This window comes from Dreissena polymorpha, chromosome 3, assembly GCF_020536995.1.
Source record: "Dreissena polymorpha isolate Duluth1 chromosome 3, UMN_Dpol_1.0, whole genome shotgun sequence".
Classification (NCBI taxonomy): Eukaryota; Metazoa; Mollusca; class Bivalvia; order Myida; family Dreissenidae; genus Dreissena; species Dreissena polymorpha.
The window spans coordinates 10,448,229-10,473,666 of NC_068357.1; the positions used below are offsets into that span (position 1 = coordinate 10,448,229).

The following is a 25,438-nucleotide window of genomic DNA, read 5'->3' on the forward strand; positions in this document are numbered from 1 at the left end:
GACAACTTATGGCTGAAAATCCTCCTGTGTCCAATTCTCCTCATCAAATTGATTTTAATCAGTCAATGTCTGGCACAAAGTAAATCATTAAAAGGAGGAGTACCGTAAATTCGCGAATATAATACGCACTTTTTTACCTGCCAAATTTTTCTTCAAGTAGGGGGTGCGTATAATATACGAATTTAGATCAGAACAAAAATTTTCCTGTGAAAATGTTCAACTTAATCGTTGTAATTCGCTGCGCGTAAGCCATTTTGAATTACACAATTACATCAAAGGGGGGCAACTGTGCTTACGGTAATTGTCACGGCTACACCGTATAGTACCGTACATGCTAAATAGACCAACCATCGATATTATATATATAATAATAATAATAATACTTATTATTTTATAATTATAATTATCATCTTTCTGAATATTGTCAAATGGAATTAAATGTTATAAAAAAACAGCGTCTCTGTTTCTTTCTTTTGCTGACTGCTTGACCCGGGTGTCAGCAGGTGGCCCATGTGTTATCGGTAAAGGTGCTGAGAAGGGCCATCGCTTGTCAGCGGGACCCGTGTATTCGAGGTGTTGACAAAAAGGGTCCCGATCTAGGGGCCTGAGTAAACGATTGCTAATTAACACTTATTGACACTTATCAATATACCGGGGTAGCACTGTGAAACAGATGTGTGATAACGCCAAATTGGTTTGCTATTTTCACAACACAAAAATATATTTTCCCCATTTTGTTGCTTACCCGACGCTTACGCTAGCAAATCTATTTCTCATGTATTTTCCTGTCAAGTCTTTGTCTAAAAGCGCGCGAAAATTAGAGTGGGTGTAAACACTGTCGAACGTAATGTGTACTGGGAATGCAATAGCTTGCCGATATGGTCAATAATTACCGGTATTGCTCTAAATGTCGTTATTGTTTAAAATAATACGTTCAAATAAACTTAATGGAGAAAATATATAAAGACATTTAACATGTGGGAGAACAAATGACAGCGATCACTTTAAACAGGAATCTTCAATCTGAAATTTTATTTTAACAAGTGTGAATACATTTTTTTCGGAAATGACATTGTCATGGCCGATTTCGGACACTGAAGTTTTTAGTGCGTATTTTACTCGGATTTTGAATTTTTACCAAAAAAATTGGACCAAAGTTGGGGGTGCGTATTAAACACGAGGGCGTATTATATTCGCGAATTTACGGTAGTCACTTCCCCTTCATGAAATTAATGTGTGCAGTGATGGCGAAGTGAAGATTAATTGGGCGAAAAAATCGCCCACTTCGCCCACTCGCAAGACCCCTGATTGTTAAACTAAAGCAATGACTTTATCAACTCTGGTATAACTGTTTACTCGTGCATCTCGTTCATTCAGTAAATAAAGCTTGTCACGTGCCGTTGACGTCACGTCTGTACAATTCTAAAAAGCTGATTGGCTGTCATAAATCGATAGTACGATGTAATTGTACTTTTCGAGCTTGCTTTTTCTTGAATCATTGGTCCAGAAACATTTATCAAACGAGCCGTAGCCTCGGTGAACCACTTTAACACCAGATCGTTCAACCGTCTGTATTCCGTGTCATATTTTGGACGCTTCAAACTCACATTTGCATTCAATTCATACTCCTCCATAATTTCTCGCTTACGCTTAAGCACACCCTGCACTTGCGTACGTCCAACACAGCGCTCACTTGCTATTACACGCGAACTTTTTCCTGATTCAAACAGTTTCAACACTTGACTCGCTCCTCTAATGTGAGGAACTTACGTTTACCACTCATTGTTATTCCGTGATTCATTATTCCGATTGCTTTTAAAAGTGTTGTGTACGCTAGAAAGCTCTTTTAAAGAATGATCCGAAAATGTTATTTTCAAATCGATACTCAATGTTGTAAGTACAATGTACTAATTAGCAGTCATTTAATTAGCGATAATTACTTAAAACGTATCAGAAACTCTGACATATTTTCTTTTGAAGATACCTCACAATTATCCTCGGTAAACAAACCGTCTCAACGCCTTATTATTTGTTTACTCGCAGCGGGCCACTTTGATAATATCAAAGACCATTACCGCTATCACACGCTTTAATCGCAAAATAGACGGACAAATGATGTGCTGTGTTTTTAATTTTCGGAACTCGAGACGACTGATGCGTGACCGTTTATTACAGGTCAAACATAAATTTCTGAGTGGAATATAGTGGCCGTTGGCCGTTATGGACAGGTGGCCGTTAAATTCAAGTGTAATATAGTGTTTTTCGTCGGGGGAATTCAGACTGACCGTTGTTTGCAGGTGACCGGTAAATTCAGGTGGCCGTTAGGTCAGTTTCTACTGTAATCAAGAACGATTTGCCTAATGCACAAATTTACCTCGGCAATTGTTGTTTGCGGTCCGAACTAACTACGCATGGTGCGCATGCATTTCCAAACTGATTTTTAGAAACACCCTAAATGGCTTGGGATCCCAAACATCGGCTTTCGAATGCTTTTATGTTTATCTTTTTCATAGCTATTTAGTTACAAATCACATCCTTGGTGTTTTCAGTCACGAAGAAAACTACTAAAATTATATAAATACATAAAAACAAAAACAAATAGCTTCAGTATATATATATATATTTCATATTTTGTGACATGCATTTTCAACAATCTTTTTCTTAACGTCAATTTTACTCATTTTTATGATCCTCTTCAAAGAAGAGGAGGTATATTGTTTTGCTAATGTCGGTTGGTCGGTCCCTTCACCAGATGGTTTCCGGATGATAACTCAAGGTCACTAGGTCAAACGTAAAGGTCACAGTGACTCAAAATAGTAAAATGGATTCCTGATGATAACACAAGAATGCTTAGGCCTAGGATCATGAAACTTCATACAGTGCCCTCACACTACTTTGGGGGAAGGGGTCCGCAGCCCTTAGGAAGGCGAATTTTTTGTAAATGGGGGAATTTTTATAACGAAAAAACAACAACTTGTTTAACTATTATAAACATATATTTCTATATATGCGACTGTCTATGTAGGACAGAAAGGTGGACTTTTACTCAATCAATATAACAGTAATCTTATTTAAAAGTCCACCATTATGTCCTTTTTGTTCCTAAAACAAGCTAGTGCTATGTCCATTTGCATGCAAAGTCTGTCATAAACCAAAGATCGTGACCATGATATATCCGGCGCCCGATATAAATTGTCAGGTTATTCATGCATGTGTATGTATGCATGAGCATAGTTTGGCTATCTCAAAACACCCTATTTACCTACTTATTGAAGTGGTATATCCATATTTAATTATTGGTATAAAACAAAACATTATTCCATGTAAGTATTTTCAAATGCGTATAATTTAATTTGTGATCCGAAAACTTTTGTAAAATTTATTGTTCAAGAAAGCATGCACAATTATTAATTGACGAAATACCCTTCTCGCGCAAGACAGGAATCCAGTGAAATAGTCAGGTGATTATTGCGGTCAGTTGCCCGGTGTAGTGGTCCATTTTTTCCCCCGGCCAGTTTTTCCCCGGGGAAAAATTGGCCTAGGCCATTTTTTCCCCGGGGAAAGATTGGCCTAGGCCGTTTTTTCCCACAGGGAAAGAATGGCCCAGGCCAATCTTTCCCCCCCTTGGCCAAATTTTCCCCCTACTTAAAGAATTAATTGCAACATGACTCTTGGCACTTTTTTCGCCCCTCGGCCAATCTTTCCCCCCTCCCTTCCTAAGAATTAATAGCAACATGACTCTTAATTTTTTTTTCTTCCCTTCGCCAATTTCCCCCTCCCCCTACTTAAAGAATTAATAGCAACATGACTCTTGGCCATTTTTCTCCCCTCGGCCAATTCCCCCCTCGCCCCCCAAAGTAATTGTCAAAAGATAAAATTAAGTGTAAAAGTGGTCTTTGGAACGAAACCAAATGGTGAAAAACTGGCCAAGGGGGAAAAATGGCCTAAAAGTGAATGAACAAGAGGGTCCTGTATCGCTCACCTGAAACTCCTTCTAGATTGCAAACAAACATTTTATATGATTTGACTTAGTTGTAACCTAGCTTTTGCCTGCACATGACCAACTTCCAAACTCAGGTAATAGAGATGGACATTGTGACCCATTTTCATGAAGATCAGGAAGAAAATATCGTCACCTTAGCGCAAAACAGTGATAAGTGACATTTTTTTCAAAAATGACTTTTTTGCTTAAAATGATCTAAAATGATGTCATACATGTCCTAAATAAATATCAGAATGGTATTCCAGTTTAATTGGTACTTTTTAAGAAAATGTCATACTGTAATATCTGCACACATAATTTTGTTTGGTGCAGTAAGTAAATAAGTGCACTTGTCTACTTACTGCACCAATGTTCTTTTAATTTAAACTGCTTTGCATTGTGCAAGAAAGTCACAAGTGCACTTGTTCACTTATTGCACCAAAATAAGATTGATTTCCAGAAAAGTTATTTGGTGTAATATAGTGATAAGTGTAATATATCAAGGCCAAATGATGATATCAGAGCTAGAAACTATGCATTTAATCCCAGTTAAAGGGACATTAACACATAGAGGAATGTTGGAAAATTAAAACAAAGCAATTGAACCATAAACTTAATTAAAATCAACTTGAACACCAAACTGTACATAAAATAACAACGGGGTCACCTAGAAATATCCAATTTTCATAATATTTGCATAATCATTGACACACTGATATTCTAATGTCAGGTACGTTATATTCATTTTAACACATCAATACATTTTAATCAACTCGCACAGATTCAATTATTATTTATCATTATATGTGGTAATTTGTGCTAAACAGATTCCTGACTGTTATTTCATTTTTTGTTAATCATTTGAATTTATGTCATCATTTTTTAAAAATTACTTAACAAGTTTTCACAAGGGGTGTTTGTTAAATCATGCTGTTCATTTAAATGATTATATAAATGACATTTGAACAACGTTGGTTTAAAAATCAAATTCAAACATACATTTTTACGAAAACATCATAAATATTTTCTTACAAAGAAAAAAATAATATCTCAGCTCAAATCAAGTTATTAACAACCTTTGGATTTTTAACGTACCTGACCATCAAGCGTACATACGTATAATTCAAAGAATCTTTATAAGCATGCCTAATTCGTTTCATTGATACACATGTTTCATACAAAAATGATAAAAATCTAATGGCTTAACTTGAAAAATCTTTAAATACACATGTACATGGAAAAACATAGATTTAAAGAACTCTTAAAGTCCAACAGATAAAGCGTCATATCGACGCGAAACGATATTTTGGGAAACTACGAGGATTGCTTATATAGCTATAAAATACATCCGCTCAAAACATGAGCGTGGATGGTTGAGTGGTTTAGGCTGGAGGCTTTTTACTCCAGGAATCCAGGGGTCAGTGGTTCGAGCCCTGTTGAGGTTTATTTTTTTACTTTTTTAAAATTGTATTCTTGTTTTTTTACAGGCGATTTTTAGTTCAAATGTTTAAATTTATCAATATAAAGCATTTAAAGCATTTAATGACAAGCTTCAATACATGCCAAAATCTGTTGGATGGCACCTTAAACGTGCTTGACAAGTCTATTTCGTTCCTATAGACAACATGCAATAACAACCAAGTCAACTATGTTTACATTTTCAAATAACAAACATTATGATTAAAACGTTCACATTTAATAAACACAACCATTTATGAGTTCTACAGTAGTTTATATACAAACTTCTTAGAACTATTTTCGAGTCCACATACCTGACACTTTTTGTCAAAACAATCAATTTTCACAAAACAAACTACATAAACTGCCTTTTGCTTTTGCTATAAGCCATTGGCTATTGAAAGTGGTGTCAAAAAACATGTAATGGGCATCTTCAAGTTTAAACTGCCTTTTGCTTTTGCTGCAAGCAGTTGGCTCTTGGATTTCACGTACAAACCGGTCAAATTCAACATCTTGTACGTCATCTCTTAACGGCCACGTAAACAAATCTCCTTTCCCTTAAGTTTCCTCCACGATATCATCCAACTTTACAAGATAGTATGCGTCTTCAGTGCTCCAGCTAGGATTTGAAAAGGGCAGGGAGGGCTTTTTGTCAAAAGGACACTTTCAACGTGCAGTATTTTGTCAAAAGTGCACTTTGAAGTGCGCTTGCTTCTCTGGAATGCTTCCCGTTGCTGCTGCATGTTCATTTATATGTTTTTAATAAGTGTTAGAATATATTATTCCCATTATTATTAAACCATTCAATGTCTACAATGAGGAATAAATAAATAACAATGTAATAAGAGATTCATTACCGGTAATTATCATAATTTAATTTTAAAAAAAAATTAAAAAATAAAGGCAGGGGGAGGGGGGCACCTAGGAAGGGCAGGGCGGAGGTTCGGAATCCTTCAATTAAGACCTAGCTGGAGCACTGGTCTTTGACTGGTTTGATCAATGGGGATTCATTTTTATCTGAGACTTTGGGCAACACATTTTCATCTGCGATATGTATACATGTATGTAAAGAGCCATTTCTGTCTGCGCACATTTCAGGTATGTTTAGCTTCTGTACTTTTTTCTGTTTTCATCGACATTTCCTTCATGATCTATCAACTTCCGTTTAAGTGAACATTCGCGTAGGCTGGCTTCGTTACTTACATTGTGTTTTTCTGGTACAGTGTCTATTTTCCAGTGTCCACAGCCTTTTGAACAGGATTCATAATAATATGAGACCTTGGCGGTATATAACTGATTGTGTGCAGCAAATAATGCATGCAACTTTATGGTTCCCGAAACAGAATTCGGTTTTTTCATCTCGAGTTCTTTTGCTGTGGTTTCATACTCAGTTTCATTATAAAACACAGTCATACTCGATGCTTTCATGTCAGGGACTAGTTTTTTTTCAAGATCGTGACCACCACTGTGGAATTATGGTTTGTGACATCAGAAACAAAAATCAAATTCTTGTGTTTCAGCTCTTCTTCTTCTTTATAGTAAGCAACTACCGGGTGCAGTGTAACTCCACTGTTCCAATAAGCGCTTTGAAATTCATCGCCGTTGCTGCATGTGAAATTTTCTGCAAAATCCATATGGATCAATATTTCATTTTTTGGCAAGTTGGCTTTTAGATTTCTTATGGCCGTATATTGCGTCTTCACCCTAGAAACATGCTGTAAGAAATATCGGAACTGCTGTTGTGTATGTTTGATTATACTCTTCTTTTGTGTTCTTGGATTTAACTTATTTCATTTTCTTCTTTCCCTCTTCTCCTACGCGTTTCAACTCCTCAAACTCGACTTCTGTGTCATCCTGTATTTTATTGGTTAGCATATCTGTCATGTCCTGTTCAGATACTTTCTTGCTAACCGTTTCTTGGTTTGGTGAAATATCAATTCCTACAGAGCGAATGCTTTTAAATTTCATAGCAAAATTTTTATGTTTGCTGCATGAACATGTATTTTAGGTTATCAGCTTTGTCAAAAGTATATAGTCAGGATGCAGGCAACAAAAAAACGATTTTGATATTTTGGTATTTGGGTTTTCAGCACAGAACTCGTGTCGCTCCATGAAGTTGATCGCCTCCCTTTTGATTCTTTCTCTTTCCAGGAAATTTCTTCTCTTTGGAATAGCCATCAATGCCTTTGCAGTGGCCCGTCTTAGTACTTTTCTCGAAATCCCTGTTTATTTACTTAGCGTGGAAATACATTTGTACTTCTTAAGGATACTGCCGCTCACAATATTTGCAATTGCCTTGCCTGAAAGGACTTATAGACCTGGTTACAAGCAGACCATTCCTCAGCCTAAATATAACAGTCTAGTGATGCATTCTACAAAGATTTGCCCTGTGAGTGATAATCAAATTTTACTGTTGTTTTTACTCTCAGCTACAATAATGATCAAATTTATGCTGGATACTTTTTCCTGTAGTGTTTTGTAAGAAATCATGGTATTTTGCAACAAAATTTAAGAAGAAAACTTGAACTTTTATCTACTTAAAGTTAAAAAGTGCAACAAAATTCTCCAGTTTTATTAAAAGTGTATGTGGGCTTATCGGTTACCTTTTTATATATCAAAACTTGTATACTGGGAGTATGACAGCAAAATTCAAGATGATAGTACTGTAAACTTCAGCCAAGGTGAAGCCATGAAATTGTAATGTTTCATCAATATAGAAGAAAAAGCCATGTAGTAAAAGATGTCTTGTTTGTCTTATTGGTTAAACTTTTTGTCATTCAAATGTGACAAATTGTATTTAACTCGCATTAAATAATATTAGCCGAAGTATACTGTATGGTGATGTTGTCATACTCCTCAATTTGTGCCTGTTCCAATGAAATTATTTTCTGAAGTTTACAAATTAAATTTCGATGCTTGTTGTTACAAATATAATTATGTTAAATGAAATACCAGTGTAATATTATTGTTTAAAGTTGATTTATAAATTATCAAACAATACATGTATTTTTTCATAAATATGCAAGATGTTTCTTTTAAAATGAAAATTTTTTCATTTCATCTTAAGAAGATTCATAATGCTATGCATGGCAGAACCCCAGTGCTCATAATTTTGCTTCTTACATCAAAATTGGTGTAAACATTATTTTGTTTTCAATATCCTTAAACATTTTATTCTTAATTTTACTAGAAATTCAGTAAATTGTTTGATTTTAAACCATAATAACTTACCTTATTCAGTTATTGCACAAAGAATGTCCAGTGCAATATAGTAATAAGTGCACTTGTTACAGTATTGCACTAAAAATATTTCAGTGTCAAATGAAGTTATCTGCAAATTCATCAAATATAATATTACTTGGAAGCAATATACTGAAATACATTTTATCTAATATATTTTTAGTTAAAAAACTGTATAAAAATGTTAACAGTGTTAAAATCAAAGCTCAATCTTTTATAACAATCAGTTTTTTTACTCTCCTGTAAAATTTTGAAATATGGACTTATCACTGTTTTACACTAAGGTGACGATATGACATCTAGAGAGTTAACGAAATTTTTCTATAATTTGACCTAATGACCTAGTTTTTGACTACCTATCACCTACTTTCAAACTCAACCTATATTTCATTGAGATGAAGGTTCTGACCAATTTTCATGAAGATTGGTATGAAAAGTGACCTCTGGAGTGTTAACTAACCGTTTCTGTGATTTGGTCTGGTGACCTAGTTTTGGAACACACGTGACCCACTTTCCCTAACTTAACCTAGATTTCATTGAGATGAACATTCTTACCAATTTTCAGGGGGGGGGGGGGGGGGGGGGGAATTTGCAGAAAGGTGAAGAAAAAATGTAAAATAGAAGTAAAATAAAAGATAAGGGGGTTGAGGCAGTTTAAGCAACTCTCAATCAAATTCTGTTGTTAAAACTACTTTTACATGTTAAGGGGGAAAAACTTGCCATGGGGGGAAAAACTGTCCGAAAAGTGAAGAATAAATGTAAAAGATAAGTAAGATAAAAGATAAGGGGGTGGAGGCAGTTTTAGCAACTCTCGATCAAATTCTGTTGTTAAAACTACGTACATGGTAGGGGGGAAAAACTGGCCAGGGGAGAAAAACTGGAAGAAAAGTGAAATATAAATGTAAAAGATAAGTAAAAATAAAAGATAAGGGTGTGGAGGCAGTGTTAGCAACTCTCAATCAAACTCTGATATTAAAACTACTTTTACATGTTAGGGGGGAAAAACTGGCCAGGGGGGAAAAACTGGACGAAAGGTGTAGACGGAAAGATATATTAAATGAAAAATCAGGGGGGGAAGAATTGGACTAGGGGGGGAAGAATTGGCCTAGGCCACTTTTTCCCCGGGGAAAAAATGGACTAGTCCCTTTTTTCCCCGGGGAAAAAGTGGCCAGGGGGGAAAAAATGGCCTGTTACACCGGATAAAATTTCCATGACGTATTTATTTAATTGCTTAATTGCTATATATATTTAGAATCACTGGGGTTTCCAGTTTTGTGTGTTCATCAGGAAAGAGAGAGCGAGATCATGGTACAAATTGGATAAGTGTCAACTGACCCTAAGGAAAAAATATCTTTGAGGTGAAAATATTAGATTTTGGGGGAAAATGATATTCTTAGAGGGGGAATTGTATTTTTGGGGGGAAAAATTCTGGTAGGGGTTCTTAGTAAAAAAAACACCTGAATGTGCAAAAATAAGAAAGGTTTTGTGGTGTATCATTTTGATCTTTATTAAAAAATATGAGGTTTACAGTTCATGTGATATTTTATGTTTGGGCAAGTGGCTTTACGTTCAAGGCAAGTAAATTTTTAAGTACTTGCCTGGTAGGGCAAGTTGGAATTTAGGTTAATGTTGATCCCTGCTGGTGCTCTTGAAGTATGGCAGTTATACATATAACACAAAATTACTGCTACGTGTATCTCAGTTATGAGTTAAGATTATAATTCAAAATTGTACATGTGATCATTTGACTACATTCTAAGCAAGCTTACGATAAAATCATCTGTGACAATCAGACGATTTAGGATGTGTGGTGTGTATGGTTTTATCTTTTGCAGTTGCCATCAAATAATATTTAATTATTCAAGAATGTTACTATTTTTTTAGGTGTTTCACACAAATGATGAAGGGAAGAAAGGGTACCTTACAAGAGTGGACCTAAAAGTTGCAGTGGTCGAGTTGCTGGGATATAAACCTGCCAAGGTACAGTGAGGGGAATACAGTGCTTGGAGAGATATTAAATGTTTACTTAAAACAGATTGAAGTTATCATATTCAACAGATAGAAAAGTGGTTTCTTTGCAAGATCTTTAACATTGTAATTATACCCCCATTACCATTTGTAATGGGGGCTATATAGGAGTCACTTTGTCGGTCGGTCTGTCCCAAAATTTCATCCGATCTTCACCAAACTTGGTCAGAAGTTGTATCTAGATGATGTCTGGGTCAAGTGTGAATATGGGTCATGCAAGGTCAAAAACTAGGTCACGGGGTCACTTAGTGTGTTTTAAACAGTTTGTCCGGACCATAACTATGTCATTTATCGTTAGATTTTAAAATGACTTGGTACATTTGTTCACCATCATGGGATGGTGTGTCGTGTGAAAAAAGTATGTCGATATCTCAAAGGTCAAGGTCACACTTGGAGTTCAAAGGTCAAATGCTTGTCCGGGCCATAACTTTGTCATTTATTGTGAGATTTTAAAATCATTTGGCAAATTTGTTCACCATCATTGGACGGTGTGTCGCGCGAAACTAAGAATTACGTCAATATCTCCAAGGTCAAGGTCACACTTTGAGTTCAACGATCATAAATGAGCTTGTCCTGACCATAACTATGTCATTCATTGTAAGATTTTAAAGTGACATGGCACATTTGTTCACCATCATTAGACGTTGTATTACGCGAAAGAATTACGTCAATATCTTCAAGGTCAAGGTTACACTTAAAGTTCAAAGGTCAAAAATGGCCATAAATGAGCTTGTGCAAGCCATAACTTTGTTGTTCATTGTAAGAATTTAAAAGTATTTGGCATATTTGTTCACCATCATTGGACGGTGTGTTGTGCAAAAGAATTAGGTCTATTTCTCCAAGGTCAAGGTCACACTTTGAGTTCAAAGTTCAAAAATGGCCATAAATGAGCTTGTCCGGGCCATTACTATGTTGTTCATTGTGAGATTTAAAAATCATTTGGCACATATGTTCAACATCATTGGACGGTGTTTGGCGCGAAAAAATTACGTCGATATCTCCAAGGTCAAGGTCACACTTTGAGTTCAATGGTCAAAAATTGCATAAATGAGCTTTTCCAGGCCATACCTATTTGGTTCATTGTGAGATTTTAAAATCATTTGGCACATTTGTTCACCATCTTTAGACGTTGTTTTACGCGAAATAATTACGTCAATATCTTCAAGGTCAAGGTTACACTTAAAGTTCAGAGGTCAAAAATGGCCAGAAATGAGCTTGTCCGGGCCATAACTATGTCGTTCATTGCAGGCCTGATTATTTTCCGGCCTGGGCCGGATTTCCGGTTTTTAAATTTGCTCAGAACCGATTTTGAGATTCACGCAAATCCGTTGAGAAATTTTGGAGGAGGGGGGGGGGGGGGGGGGGTCGAGCTACCTTTTTACGACAAGGGTTCTCGGAGATACCTTGGAGAATCTGGACCTGTAGCCGGTAAATATACCGCACCGATCAATGGCCGATAAACGCTTATGACGTCATGTTAGTTTTTCAGGCTTTCAAGTAACTTGGATACATGAAGAAAATTTTTCGGAAAATTTTGAATTTTGGCGAACTAAAACGAGCAGCAGCAAATTGTATCTTCAATCGCATTATTTCTTCAGGTAAGTTTGTTTAAATTATTATTATCTATGTAGCAGGAAGAGTTTTGTTTCCGTCTTAGACAGAAACAAGCATCCATGATGAATATGCCTACATTATTCAGAAATGAGATGTCACGATCATTTAAAGTCTCATAATTGACTCGTGAAAGTTTGAATTGATAATGATATTATATTTTTGAGAGCGTTTAATATTTGAAGAAATATAATGTCACGGCATGAATGTCATGGCTGCAGTCCCATCCTCTTCCTTTTCTCTGCCTTTTCCCTGCTTTGCTGGCCATGCACTTTGATGCTGATTGGGACTGGTCCTATTAAAACCATTTGTCCAGAAATTATGAGCCCAACAGCATCAAGTGTCACTGATAAAAACACAGATTAGAAGGGGAAGTCATGCCCAATTTTTCAATTTAATGGAAACTTTTTTTTATTTGTAATGGATCTGTGATTTTTTTTGCATCTGCTTAGCATAGTTGCCACTGTCTGTGTATGCTCTGTAATATTTGTTTACACCTCTTATTTACTTACAAGAATTTTAGTGGATAATTTATTCTTCCATAAATGTCTAGAAACAAATTCGTATTTATTTGAAACTTTATTTAAAAGAAATTAGTGGATATTTTATTTCTTAAAAAAAATTCTGACTTTTAAGCAGACAATTCTAAACTTTTTAAATTACCACATCTGATGTTATAATATCATTCATAATAGTTTTATGTATATTTGCCTTATTAAAAGCATTTGGCCAATCAGCAGTGAAGTATTTTGCCAGAGCAGATGTACTGTATAGTCCAGTCCAGGCTAAAATGGTGCAGAACATTACAAACGCCAGTGGAGAATACCGTCACATTCAGAGGAAGAAATAGGAGAAAGACCAGGTCAGCAAAGAACTGACCATTTACACACAAAAGCCACCCTCCAAAAGAACAGCCATGGATATGATCAGCCACCTAGCTAAAAGACAGGCAAGACCATGTTGACAAACTTGACAGTGTACAGACTGGTGGGAACAAGGAATGAACATCAGAAAAAGCCATTTGATATAAACAAATAGAAAGATTAAGTAATCAAACTCATTTTTCAAAGGCATCATATGATTTCAAGATGCAATTAGTTTGCCATTGGTTTGAGATTGATGCTATCAATGTATAAAGTGTACATCACCTTAGTTAGTTAGTTAGTTACAAGTTTATCAAGTGTTTGAACAATTGTTGTTAAATATTGAAATAATTAGATGTTCCTTTATTCTTTATCTAGTCATTTATTGATAACGCAAGTGTTGGAAGTGTTCAGCCTCTGGACTAGTCATTCATTTAATTAGATCAATGTGCTATCAATGTAGTTATCTTGTGTACATAACCTAAGGACAAAATGTATGTTACAAGTTTATCAATTGTTTTAACTGTTGTTGTTTTGTATTGAAATACTCAAATGTTCCTTGTCTTCTTGTTAACAACTGAAAGTCATTTCTTGATATCGCAAGCGTTCAACTCTTTTGACTAGTGTTGCTTTGAATTACAACTATGTGCAATTAATGAATGCAGTGTACATAACCCTTGTACATTTCAAAAAAAGTCAATGGGTTTAACTATTTCGTTTTGTTTTGAAAGAGCGTTCAATTTACTTTGACTCTTTTTAACAAGACTTTTAATGAAACATAGCAAAGTAGCTCAAATATTAATGCTACAAGTATATGCACTTAAATATTGAAATTGCTTGCATATTTATTTTTTAAAGGATATGATGTACCTCAATTTTGTATTAGTCATATATTGAAATAATGAGCCTTCAGCTCTTTTAACTAGTCATGCATTGAATTGCACTCATTATGTAGCTCTGCTTCAACTCTTACCTAGGTAGTCAAATTATAAGTAAACATTGTGCAGCTATATTTCAACAAATGAAACTGTTTTAACTAGTCATATATTGAATTATATGTGTCATTGTGTATCTAAACTTTTTATGCTGTTGGTTTGAAATATACTTGAATAACTTGACAATGTGTTACTTGTATGACTTAATTATGATAGTTTAGTTTTTTTGGATGCAAGGAACATGAATGTTTATAAAATTTAGATTAAGTACATTGTCTTAAAACAAATCATTTTTTGATCAGAAGTAAATGATTTCTGTTTATTTTAATGAGAGAATGATACTGAATTTATTTTTATCAGAAACAGAGCCCCCAACACCCAAAAGCAGTTATGTGCCAGAGATGTAGGATATGTGTCAGACAGCATTGATTTTCAGTATAAAATAGATTAATCATTCAGAGTCTAAAGGCTTTCTGAGAGCCTGACAAATAGGTTTTAGAATGCTAAAAATCATTTTCGTCCGTGGGGCTTCCGCCCCCTTGCCCCCCTACCAGGGCGTTGCCCCTGGACCCCCTTGGGGACCTAGGCGGCCCCAAAACCCCCGGCCAAAGTTTTTCAGGCCTGGCCTTCAGCCCTTAATATCAGGCCTGCATTGTGAGATTTTAAAATCATTTGGCACATTTGTTCACCATCTTTGGTCGGTGTGTCGTGCAAAAGAATTACATGGATATCTCCAAGGTCAAGGTCACACTTTTAGTTCAAAGGTAAAATGGCAATAAATGATCTTGTCTGGGCGATAACTATGTTTTTAATTGTGAGATTTTAAAATGACTCTGTACATAAATTTTGTTCACAGTCATTGGACGGCGTGTCATGTGAAAGAACTCAGAGTTCAAAGGTCAAAATGGCTATAAATGATAATGGCATAATAATTCTTTAAAATTCCCATAAATTAGATTCTCTTGTTTTGTGAAGACAGCATGCAAAATAGTCTGTGTCAATGCGGCACGTGGGGGTATATGTCACATCTGTGACAAAGGTCTAGTTTAATTTTACCTTCGCTTATACTAAGATTCAATAATTTGTGTGTAGTACATTATTTGTAAACAAAACTTCAAAGCAATTTTGTTTGAGATTATTATCATAATTGCTTTGTTCTTATTGCTCACCTAAGCATTGATATTCAGAATAACATAGTTCCCATTATATAGAATACTGAATAGTTTGATTGTGGATAAAATTATGGATAGTTCATTATCAACTCAGTGTTTTTATGCCCCCTTTCGAAGAAAAGGGGGTATATAGTTTTCGCACTGTCTGTCGGTCTGTCACACTTTTCGTGTCTGCTCTCTAATTCAAATAGTTATCCCCCGCTATAGGCGAAGGGATATTGTTTTGGCGTTGTCCGTCTTTCCGTCGGTCCGTCCGGAGCCATATCTTGGAAGTGCTTTGGTAGATTTCATTGAAACTTGGTATGAGTATATATATGGATAAGAGAATGATGCACGCCAAATGGCATTGTACACCATCTGTTAATAACGGAGTAATGGCCATTTGTATCTTGAAAAATGCTTTTTGTGTGTGTCCGGAGCCATATCTTGGAAGTGCTTTGGAGGATTTCATTGAAACTTGGTATAGGTATGTATGTTAATGAGAGGATGATGTAGCCAAATGGCATTGTACACCATTTGTTAATAACGGAGTTATGGCCCTTTGTATCTTAAAACAATGCTTTTTTGAGTGTCAAATATAACACTTTTGTGTCAAGAAGCATATTGGCGGGGGATATAAATTCAATGAATTTGCTTGTTTTCTTCCGATCTTTACCAAACTTGGTCAGAAATTGTATCTAGACAATATCTAGGTCAAGTTCACATATGGGTCATGCCGGGTCAAAAACTAGGTCATGGGGTCACTTAGTGCATTTCAAGGATTTAGTTTTTAGGTTTCGAAAAATGCTCATAACTTCTATCAAAGTGTTTATGGGGGGCATATGTCATCCTATGGTGACAGTTCTTGTTTTCGTTCAAATTTTGGGTCTATCAAAGCGTTTATAGGGGGCATATGTCATCCTATGGTGACAGCTCTTGTTTTCGTTCAAATTTTGGGCCTGTATGGGGACCCATTCCCTCTGGAAAAAACTATATATTTTTTCCAAATGGGATTACAAAAATTCTCGAAGTTTTAAAACAATAATTAAAAAATAAATCTCAACATTAATTTCATCTCCCATCAGGCTCTATATGCAAGTTAAACCTTGGTAAATGTATTCAAATAACTTTAATTCTCAATTTTTAAGCATTTGTTATTCAGAAGACCGCAACACTAATTTCCAAATTTATGTAAAAACATTCCGATTTTTCCCAATTCAAAAAGACCTGGTCCCATTCCCACAATAATGGTGAAAACAAACACTGCATGGTGTTCATGATGGGCAACAGATAAGATTTAACCCTTTACTTTGCATGCTGGGAAATTTGTCTTCTGCTAAAATGTCGTCTGCTGAATTTCTAAAATTAGCATTTTCTTCATTTTTTTTCAAAGAATACTATCTGAATAGCAAACAGTTTGGATCCTGATGAGACGCCACGTTCTGTGGCGTCTCATCTGTATCCAAACTGTTTGCAAAGACCTTTAAAATTCGGTTCCCGCACTGAAAGGGTTAATATAAATTTGTTTTTACTACAAGCTTTTTGTAACAATTAGTTTTTTCCCTCAACACTTAAATACACGTACAATGAATGCGATGTTGGGTGATTGCCAATCAATAACTGTCTATTGATCGTCCAATCTTTTTTTAATCTCAACTCGATTCCTTTCCGAGCCTATGTGGGGTTACATTTTAAGCGACACTTAAAATTAATCTGAAAGCCACCCGATGCTACCAAATGACCTGATGTCCATGCGATCATCGGCTGGGCGCCAGCCTGATGAGCGGAAAAATACATCATCTGCTTATTGGATGGTGATGTGTCTTTATATGTGACTGAGGTATTAAACTGTGTCACTCATCGGACGGCGGATGGCTCCGACGTGTTAAGTCTTCCCAATACCCGGAGATCGGACACATCGGCTGGCGACCAGATTATTTGTGACTGAGGCATAAGCACATTTTCAGAAAGAAGTACACAAATTCAGCACAGTATCTGTTTCAAACCATTCCATGGTAATCCCAAAACAGGAAATATTGTGAAATTTCAGTTTGAAGTCAACCAGATCTTTGAGAAGTATGCAGTGGAAGTAGCTGAGGATATTCAAGGTATTGCTTTATTAGAAAAATATGCTCCTACGATACAGTGACTATGTTTAAAATCTCTCGTTCGTTGATATCAAACTGAATTTTTTATTGTCATATTTATGCAGTCAAACTAAGAAAGCCCAAATTCTTATATTTTTACTTATGATCAAGAGAATAATTGAAGCCTGTTGTTATGAGGCTGAATATCTGAGCAAGCTTTGTCCAAAGTTTACACCAGAGCTCAGCATGGGCTTGTGGGTATTTGGATCACAAAGTTGAGTATCAATAGGAATGTTCTCTTGGAAAAATGTAACATTGTGAAAGTGAATGAAGGTAAAGAAAAAAAAGTTAGTAAAAAGAAACCTTCAGCTAATTGTGTTAATGTCCTAGTGATCGAAGTTATTTGTGTACATGAAACTTTTTAAAATGGTGATAAATAAACAAGAACATACAAACAAAACAAAGGGCTAGCATGCTGTTTCAGGCCTTCATCTTGAAGGGTTCACCTCATGTATGTGTGCGAAGCTGGCAGGGCAGGATGAAGATGATGAGATCAGGCATACCTTCATGGCCCTGGACGCTCAGTGTAAGGATAAATGGTGCTCAGAGTGAGGCTTGAGGGATGATGCTAATCCGTCAAACTCATTTGTTCTAAGCTCACCTGAGCTTGTGTGATTAAACCTTGTCCTTAGTGTATCATTCACTCTTTAATTGGTATCATTCTGAGGGCTGCATTTATTCGGTCATCAGGTTGAAAGCACCTTGGTCAGAGCATTTGCACTGCAGCATTATATCTGTGCCAAGATCCAAACTGGTTGGTAGGGACTCAAATAACTTGGTCAAATTAAAGAAAGCTGGTTAACCCTGTTAGAGGCCACATTTGTTTTCAAATCTGTATGAAATATGCAAAAAAGTAAAAAAATGTATTGAGAATCAGCAACTGGCGTTATATATATGACAACCCACTGTCATTTCAGACAAATCTTATTTAACAGATATGATTTGTGACTCAAAATCTTATAGATAATGAAAGCATTTATTTTACACCGATAGACCAAATTTATAAGATTCATTGAACATTACGTTAAGACAAGCCTTATAGTGGAGTTTGATTGCACCTAGAGTTGTGGTTGTTATCTTTGGTAATAAATATTAGAGATTACATTATATAATTTTCCAACCTAGTTCCTAGCTCAGTTGTCAGTGCTATGTAATGCTAATAAAACGACTTATGGTTTAGTTTTTTCCCTGCAGATCTTTAAATCATGAATTTATTTCTGACATTTATATTGACAATCTTCCTCTTCTGCTGGTTCAACATTCTGACATTTATATTGACAATCTTCCTCTTCTGCTGGTTCAACATTCTGACATTTATATTGACAATCTTCCTCTTCTGCTGGTTCAACATTCTGACATTTATATTGACAATCTTCCTCTTCTGCTGGTTCAACAAAAGCAATTGTGTTTTGTTGATTAAATGTATGTGCCTCCCAGTGTTGTAGTAGCTTTTTTAGTTCAAATTTTGGGACCTAAAAATTCCCAATTGAGGGTTTTCAAAATAAATAAATAATTTTTTTTAGATCTCAACATTTAGTTCATCTCACATCCATTTATATAAACTGAACCTAAGTAAATATATTATTGAAAACACTTGTATTCTCAATTTCAAAGCATTTGTTAGCAAAACAACAATAACACTAATTTCCCAATTTTAGTCAAAACACCACTATTTTTCCCAATCCAAAGGAACCTGGCCCCATTCCCAAAACCGTGAAATAAAACACTGCTTTCAGGACTGGTAAACCAGCTAGCAATGGTGAGAATCCTCAGTTGTGTGCCCATTAGGTATAATAGTTAATAGATAAAGAAAACAAACACTCTTGGCTCAATAACCTTTTTATGTCCCACACCACTATAGTGGGGGACATATTGCTTTTGCCCTGTCTGTTGGTTTGTTTGTGTGTTTGCGGCAAACTTTAACATTTGCCATAACTTTTGCAATATTGAAGATAGCAACTTCATAGCTGGCATGCATGTGCTCATGGAGCTGCACATTTTGAGTGGTGAAAGGTCAAGGTCATCCTTCAAGGTCAAAGGTCACATATATGGGGACATAGTGTTTCACAAACACATCGCTTGTTAAAGTTAGTTGTTATTCAGAAAAACAATTGTATATTGATGTAATAAAGGAAATGTAAATGATGTTAGAATGTTAACCCTTTCCCACTCAGAAGCAAAGTGAAAATGGCTATGAGCAAACAGCATAAAACCAGGACGAGTAACTCGCAGTCTGTTCAGGTTTTATGCTCTTTGCTGCTCATCAGTTTCTAAGGTTTGGAAATGAAACCTTAAAAACTTGAATTTAATAAGAAAGGTATTTAATTAAATGTTACTTTCTAAGGGATAACAAATGCATCAAAATACATATCTAAGTGGTAAAGGGTTAAAGCAGCAGTGATGCAAATTAGAGCCAAAACAATCACATGCTCTTACAAATACTCTTTTATTGTACTCTTTTATTGTAATAATGATGATAATGACCATAAAAGAAAAAGTAATAATAATAACATCAAATTTCAAGCAACAATAATAATAAAATATTAACAGACATGTAAGTGGTTTAACTGAATACAATGATATTACAAAAATATTTTTGAATACAGCGCCTTCTGTCATGAATTTCCAGAGTAAAAGTTATTTTTACAGAGCCATAAAATTATTCTTTTTACGTAAATCACAATGATTTATACCACATACGATTGATAACCACACACCCTTTGGTCAAAGCCCTAGAAACAAGCTTTATAGCAGCAATTGTTTATGCCCCCGGTCCATCAGTCCGTCTGTCAGTCTGTGCGTCCGTCCTAAAACTTTAACATTGGTCATAACTTTTGCAATATTGAAGATAGCAACTTGATATTTGGCATGCATGTGTATCTCCTGAAGCTGCACATTTTGAGTGGTGAAAGGTCAAGGTCAAAAGTCTAAAAAATTTGCAAAAGGGAAGAACATTATATTAATTTTGTTCCAAAAGTGCATTATCTGCAAGTTTACAAATAAAATGACCACAGAAACTGATCATTTCAAGCTTACATGTATGTACATGAATATTTGAATTGATTTGTGCAATTTAAAACAAGCAACTAAAAAGACACAGAATTCCCAATCTGATGATATCACGACAAAAAATTCTCATTTTTAAGGTTTTTCGCGTTTTTATATCCCCACTAAACAAAGTTTAAGGGTGTATATAGGAGTGAGCTTGTCTGTCGGTCCGTCTGTCCGTGTCCGCTCTCTCATTCAAGTAGTTTTGATCCGATCTTCACCAAACTTGGTCACAAGTTGTATCTACATAATGTCTAGGCCAAGTTCGAACATGGGCCCTGCCGGGTCAAAAACTAGGTGACAGGGTCACTAAGTGCATTTTAAACATTCAGCATGTTGTCCGCTCTCTAATTCAAGTAGTTTTCATCAGAGCTTCACCAAACTTGGTCTGAAGTTGAATCTAGATGATGTCTAGGTCAAGTTTGAATATGGGTCATGGCAGGTCAAAAACTAGGTAAAGGGGGTCACTTAGTGCGTTTTTAACATTGAGCATGGTGTCCGCTCTCTAGTTACAGTAGTTTATATCCAATCTTCACCAAACTTGGTCAAAAGTTGTATCTATATAATGTCTAGGTCACGTTTGAATATGCGTCATGACATGTCAAAAACTAGGTCACAGGGTCACTAAGTGCGTTTTAAACATTCAGCATGTTGTCCGCTCTCTTATTCAAGTAGTTTTCATCAGAGCTTCACCAAACTTGGTCAAAAGTTGTATCTAGATGATGTCTAGGTCAAGTTTGAACATGGGTCATGGCAGGTCAAAAACTAGGTCACGGGGGTCACTTAATGCGTTTTAAACATTGAGCATTGTGTCCGCTCTCTAATTAAAGTAGTTTTCGTCTGATCTTCACCAAACTTGGTCAGAAGATGTATCTAGATGATTTCTAGGTCAGGTTCGAATATGGGTCATGCCGGGTCAAAAACTAGGTCACAGGGTCACTTAGTACGTTTTACACATTCAGCATGGTGTCTGCTTTCTAATTCAAGTAGTTTAAATCCGATCTTCACCACACTTGGTCAGAAGTTGTATCTAGATGATGTGTAGGTCAAGTTCGAATATGGGCCATGCTGGGTCAAAAACCAGGTCACGGGGTCACTTTGTGCGTTTTAAACATTAATCATGGTGTCTGCTGTTTTTTGTGGAAAATGCAAAATATTCTGTGTCAATGCAGCATGTGGGGGTATTCGTCACGTCTGTGACAAAGCTCTAGTTCTTTCCGAATTGGTATTGTACAGGTACTTTTTCCAATTTTGGAAAAAAATGTAATTGCATAGATTATTTGTATGATTGCTCACAGGGTGGCAAAATCTTTTGTCTGTCTTATCGCATTGTAAGGTCAAGTTAAACTTTTGTATAAAGTATGCCATATACAGGTCCAGTGTTATGTATGCAGGTCGAGGGTTTCTGACGCTGGAAGAAGTGAAGAAGGCATTCAGCAGTGTTGCCCCTCATGTTCCTGAACAGGTCATACACTCTGCCTTCAGGTAGGCATTACAAAGGGTCTTGACCCATACAGGCATGAGACTGTACTTCATAGGTATTACATAACATTTTGCCAACATTTGCCCACAGTTGTTCTGACTGCATTTCTTGTATTGAGAGCTGAAGAAAAACTGTGGGCCCAGCCCAAATTTAAGGGGAAAAAGGGCTGCCTGGCTCCTTCTTATTCATATCTCTGTGTATGATCTCAGCTCAGCTATTTTCTTGCTTACAGTTGTCACTCTGAAAGATTTAGAATTTATCAGCTCTGTATGTATAAGACAGTGGTGATAAGTTTGTGACATTAATTTGAAGAGATCCAGTGATTATTTTTAGCTGACACCTGAGCACAATGTGTTCATTAGTGCTCACATGGGTCCCGAAAATACCCGAAACCGCGGATCAAAAAAATACCCGTGATTCCGGGTCAACGTCAATATTTTTTCAAAAGAACAGCGTTAAATCAACTCTGCCGTTTTGTTCTGGCCGTTTTGAAATGTGCCGTTCTGACTTTCCATCTCGCTTCCGGATTAAATAATATAAGTTCGTGGTTTCAAATCTCGTGTTCCAAAGCTCAAAAACAAGGTCACGGGGTCACTTAGGGCGTTTTAAACATCACAATGTTATTGGCTCTCTAATTCAAATAGTTTTCATCCGATCTTCACCAAACTTGGTCAGAAGTTGTATCGAGATGATGTCTAGGTAAAGTATGAATATCGGTCATGCCAGGTCAAAAACTAGGTCACGGGGTATTTAGTGCATTTTAAACCTCGCCATGTTGTCCGCTCTCTAATTCAAGTACTTTTCATCCAATCCTCACCAAACTTGGTCACAAGTTTTATCTAAATGATTTCTAGGACAAGTTTGAACAGGGGCCCCTGGCCTAAAACTAGGTCAGGGGGTCACTTGGTGTGTTTTTTAACATTCAGTATGGTGTCCGCTCTCTAATTCAAGTAGTTTACATCCGATCTTCACCAAACTTCGTCAGAAGTTTTATGGAGATGATCTTAAGCCCAAGTTAGAACATAGGCTTTTCTGGGTCAAAAACTAGGTCAAGGGGTCACTAAGTGCGTTTTAAAAATTGAGCATGGTGTCTGCTGTTTTTTTGTGAAGACGACATGCAAAATATTATGTGTCAATATGGCATGTTGGGTTTTTTGTCACGTCTGTGACAAAGCTCTAGTTTAAATTAATTAAGAAAGTATTTACCCTCACCAGTTTTCTAGTCATCTTACATCTTATATATGTCTTAATTAAGTCTTGATATGGTCAGATAAGATCTTGTTTACAGTTTGATACATCAAGTTACATTTGTTCTCAATTATTGTAGCAAAGTTATGAAGAATTTTATTTTAAGGCAGTCTATATTGTGCATTTTAGCCTTTTGATTTTGTGTGCCTTATTTAAAAAAAAGAATACTACATATCGAAATCAGATAGACCTCTATTCCAATGATCTCTTATAACTTTATTTGCTCTAGTTTGTCATTTTGATTCTAATACATACACCTACATTCTTATAGAGAAAGCACATCATAGTAGTGTTTTTTTTATTGAAAGGGTTAGGCCAAAAAAAAAAATAGTCTTGGTTCAGGGAACCCGACCGACCCTATTTTTTGCCCCCGACCCTAACGATTTTTTGGGCCATGGAAAAAAATCTGATGGCGAAAATGCTAAAATCTCGTAAAATTTCATTGAAAACAGCCACCATTTAAACCTGGATTGGTTTTCTATATTTTTCTCTTTGTTTCAATGAAAGTGTTCGCAATTTGAACAGTGAACAAAAACTGGTCTGCACCTGTATACGAGACATTGCTTGACCTTATTGTTATTGAAGTGCGCATGCTAGCTGGCTAATCAACATTGAGCTCGCTTACACATGAAATAACGTTGTTGAATGAAATGTAAAAATGGGTGGAGCTATGGAGTAATATTCGGTAATTCATGCGCAGACACTGTGCACTTTGAATACACAGTTAAAATTGTCGTCTGCAAACAAAATAGCGGCCGGTCGCAAATGTCGTATTATTAAAGATTAAAAATGAAAAGAAGCGTGACAATAATTTAATTATTTCCAAGCTGTCTATTGATCTGAATTTAAAAGTGATAATTAAATAATTAGTTCTATGTCGATGATGTTACAACTTTCTGTCAATTTCCGATCAAATGAAAAGATGATAATTAATTAATTTGTTTGTTTTACTCGCACACTATGCTAACTGACAGCAGCGTATTTTAATCAAATGAAAATGTGAAAAACACGCGCGGTTTAATTGTAATTAAAGTTTCGTATTTTTAACACATAGGAAGAGTCATTCATCTAGTCTACTATAAAAATGGAATAAACCACTTTGTCTCTACAGTCGCTAACATGGCGTCTTTAACCTTAAAGCGTCGTTGGACGAAAAAGAGTCATAAAAAAAATAAATTAAAACACAAAACACTAGAGCATTCCAAGAGTCATGGAAACTTGACAACAATTGGCTTCGCTTTGATAATGAATCAAAATCAATGTACTGTGACGCCCTTAGCCTGTACAAACCAATAGCAACATTCAAATTTATGTACACTGCTCACTTCCTGTGCGATGCGCTCAAACCCATTGCCATTTTATAAAAAAATGTACCAGAAGAAAGACTTGTGCTATTCTGAGGTTACCCTCCTTTTGACAGCCACTATTCAGACTCTTGAGCACCTGTCGGAGACTAGGTCAGGTCTCATGATGAAAAAAATTCTGAAGGTCACACCCCAAACACCAGAGACTGATAAAGATGGCTTGTTCACTTTTGAATATGAAGGTCACACTATTACAGACAGACAAACAAAAAATGGTTGGCTCAAAGAAATTTTGGGCCAGCGCTAGCCCTGAAGAAGTGCATAAAGAGCTAGGAATATTGAATAATATACAACGACTAAATACCACATGTGCAATGTTAATCATTTGGTCAGTGTTTAAACAATCATGGGTGCATTAACTGACCCTTTTTCACCCTGAAATCAGTCGACTGGTAAAAAAAAAAAAAAAAAAAAAAAAAAAAAGAAAAACCTACCTACCCTCCTACATTTTTCTGGCCATGTTCCCTGAACCAAGACTATTTTTTTATTTGGCCTTATTTCAACTCATTTGCAGTTTATTTTGCTGAACTATGTCTTTATATATCCCATAATTGAGGTTTTATCAGACACAGTTTATAATAAATTCATGTTTTACTATAAAGAATGTGGTAATTCTACATAAAGAATACTTTTTTTGTGAAGTTATTTAGTCTTTATTTCACAGCGGTTATTTTTAAATGTATCTGATATGTTTAACCTTAAAGAAAATAAATGTTTTATTGTAGTTTACCAAAAAAAATATTGATTTTTTTAATACCCGACCCGACCCGAAATTACCCGTACTTTGAAATTTTGACCCGCAGACCCGACCCTAAGACATTTTTTGACCCGTGGGAGCCCTAGTGTTCATGGTGAGCTTTTGTGATCGCCTTTTGTCCGT

General features: G+C 35.9%; 1 protein-coding gene across 3 annotated transcripts in view; it reads left to right on the top strand.

The window, feature by feature from the left end:
• The window catches only part of LOC127872975 (EF-hand calcium-binding domain-containing protein 11-like), an 82,484-nt gene that overhangs the window by 5,013 nt on the left and 52,033 nt on the right, over positions 1-25,438 (top strand). For all 3 annotated transcript variants that reach the window (XM_052416499.1, XM_052416498.1, XM_052416500.1), the window contains exons 2-5: positions 10,565-10,660; positions 17,319-17,376; positions 17,840-17,941; positions 21,858-21,948. In XM_052416499.1, the coding sequence (XP_052272459.1) occupies positions 10,565-10,660; positions 17,319-17,376; positions 17,840-17,941; positions 21,858-21,948 (347 nt within the window). The remainder of the gene's footprint in view (positions 1-10,564; positions 10,661-17,318; positions 17,377-17,839; positions 17,942-21,857; positions 21,949-25,438) is intronic.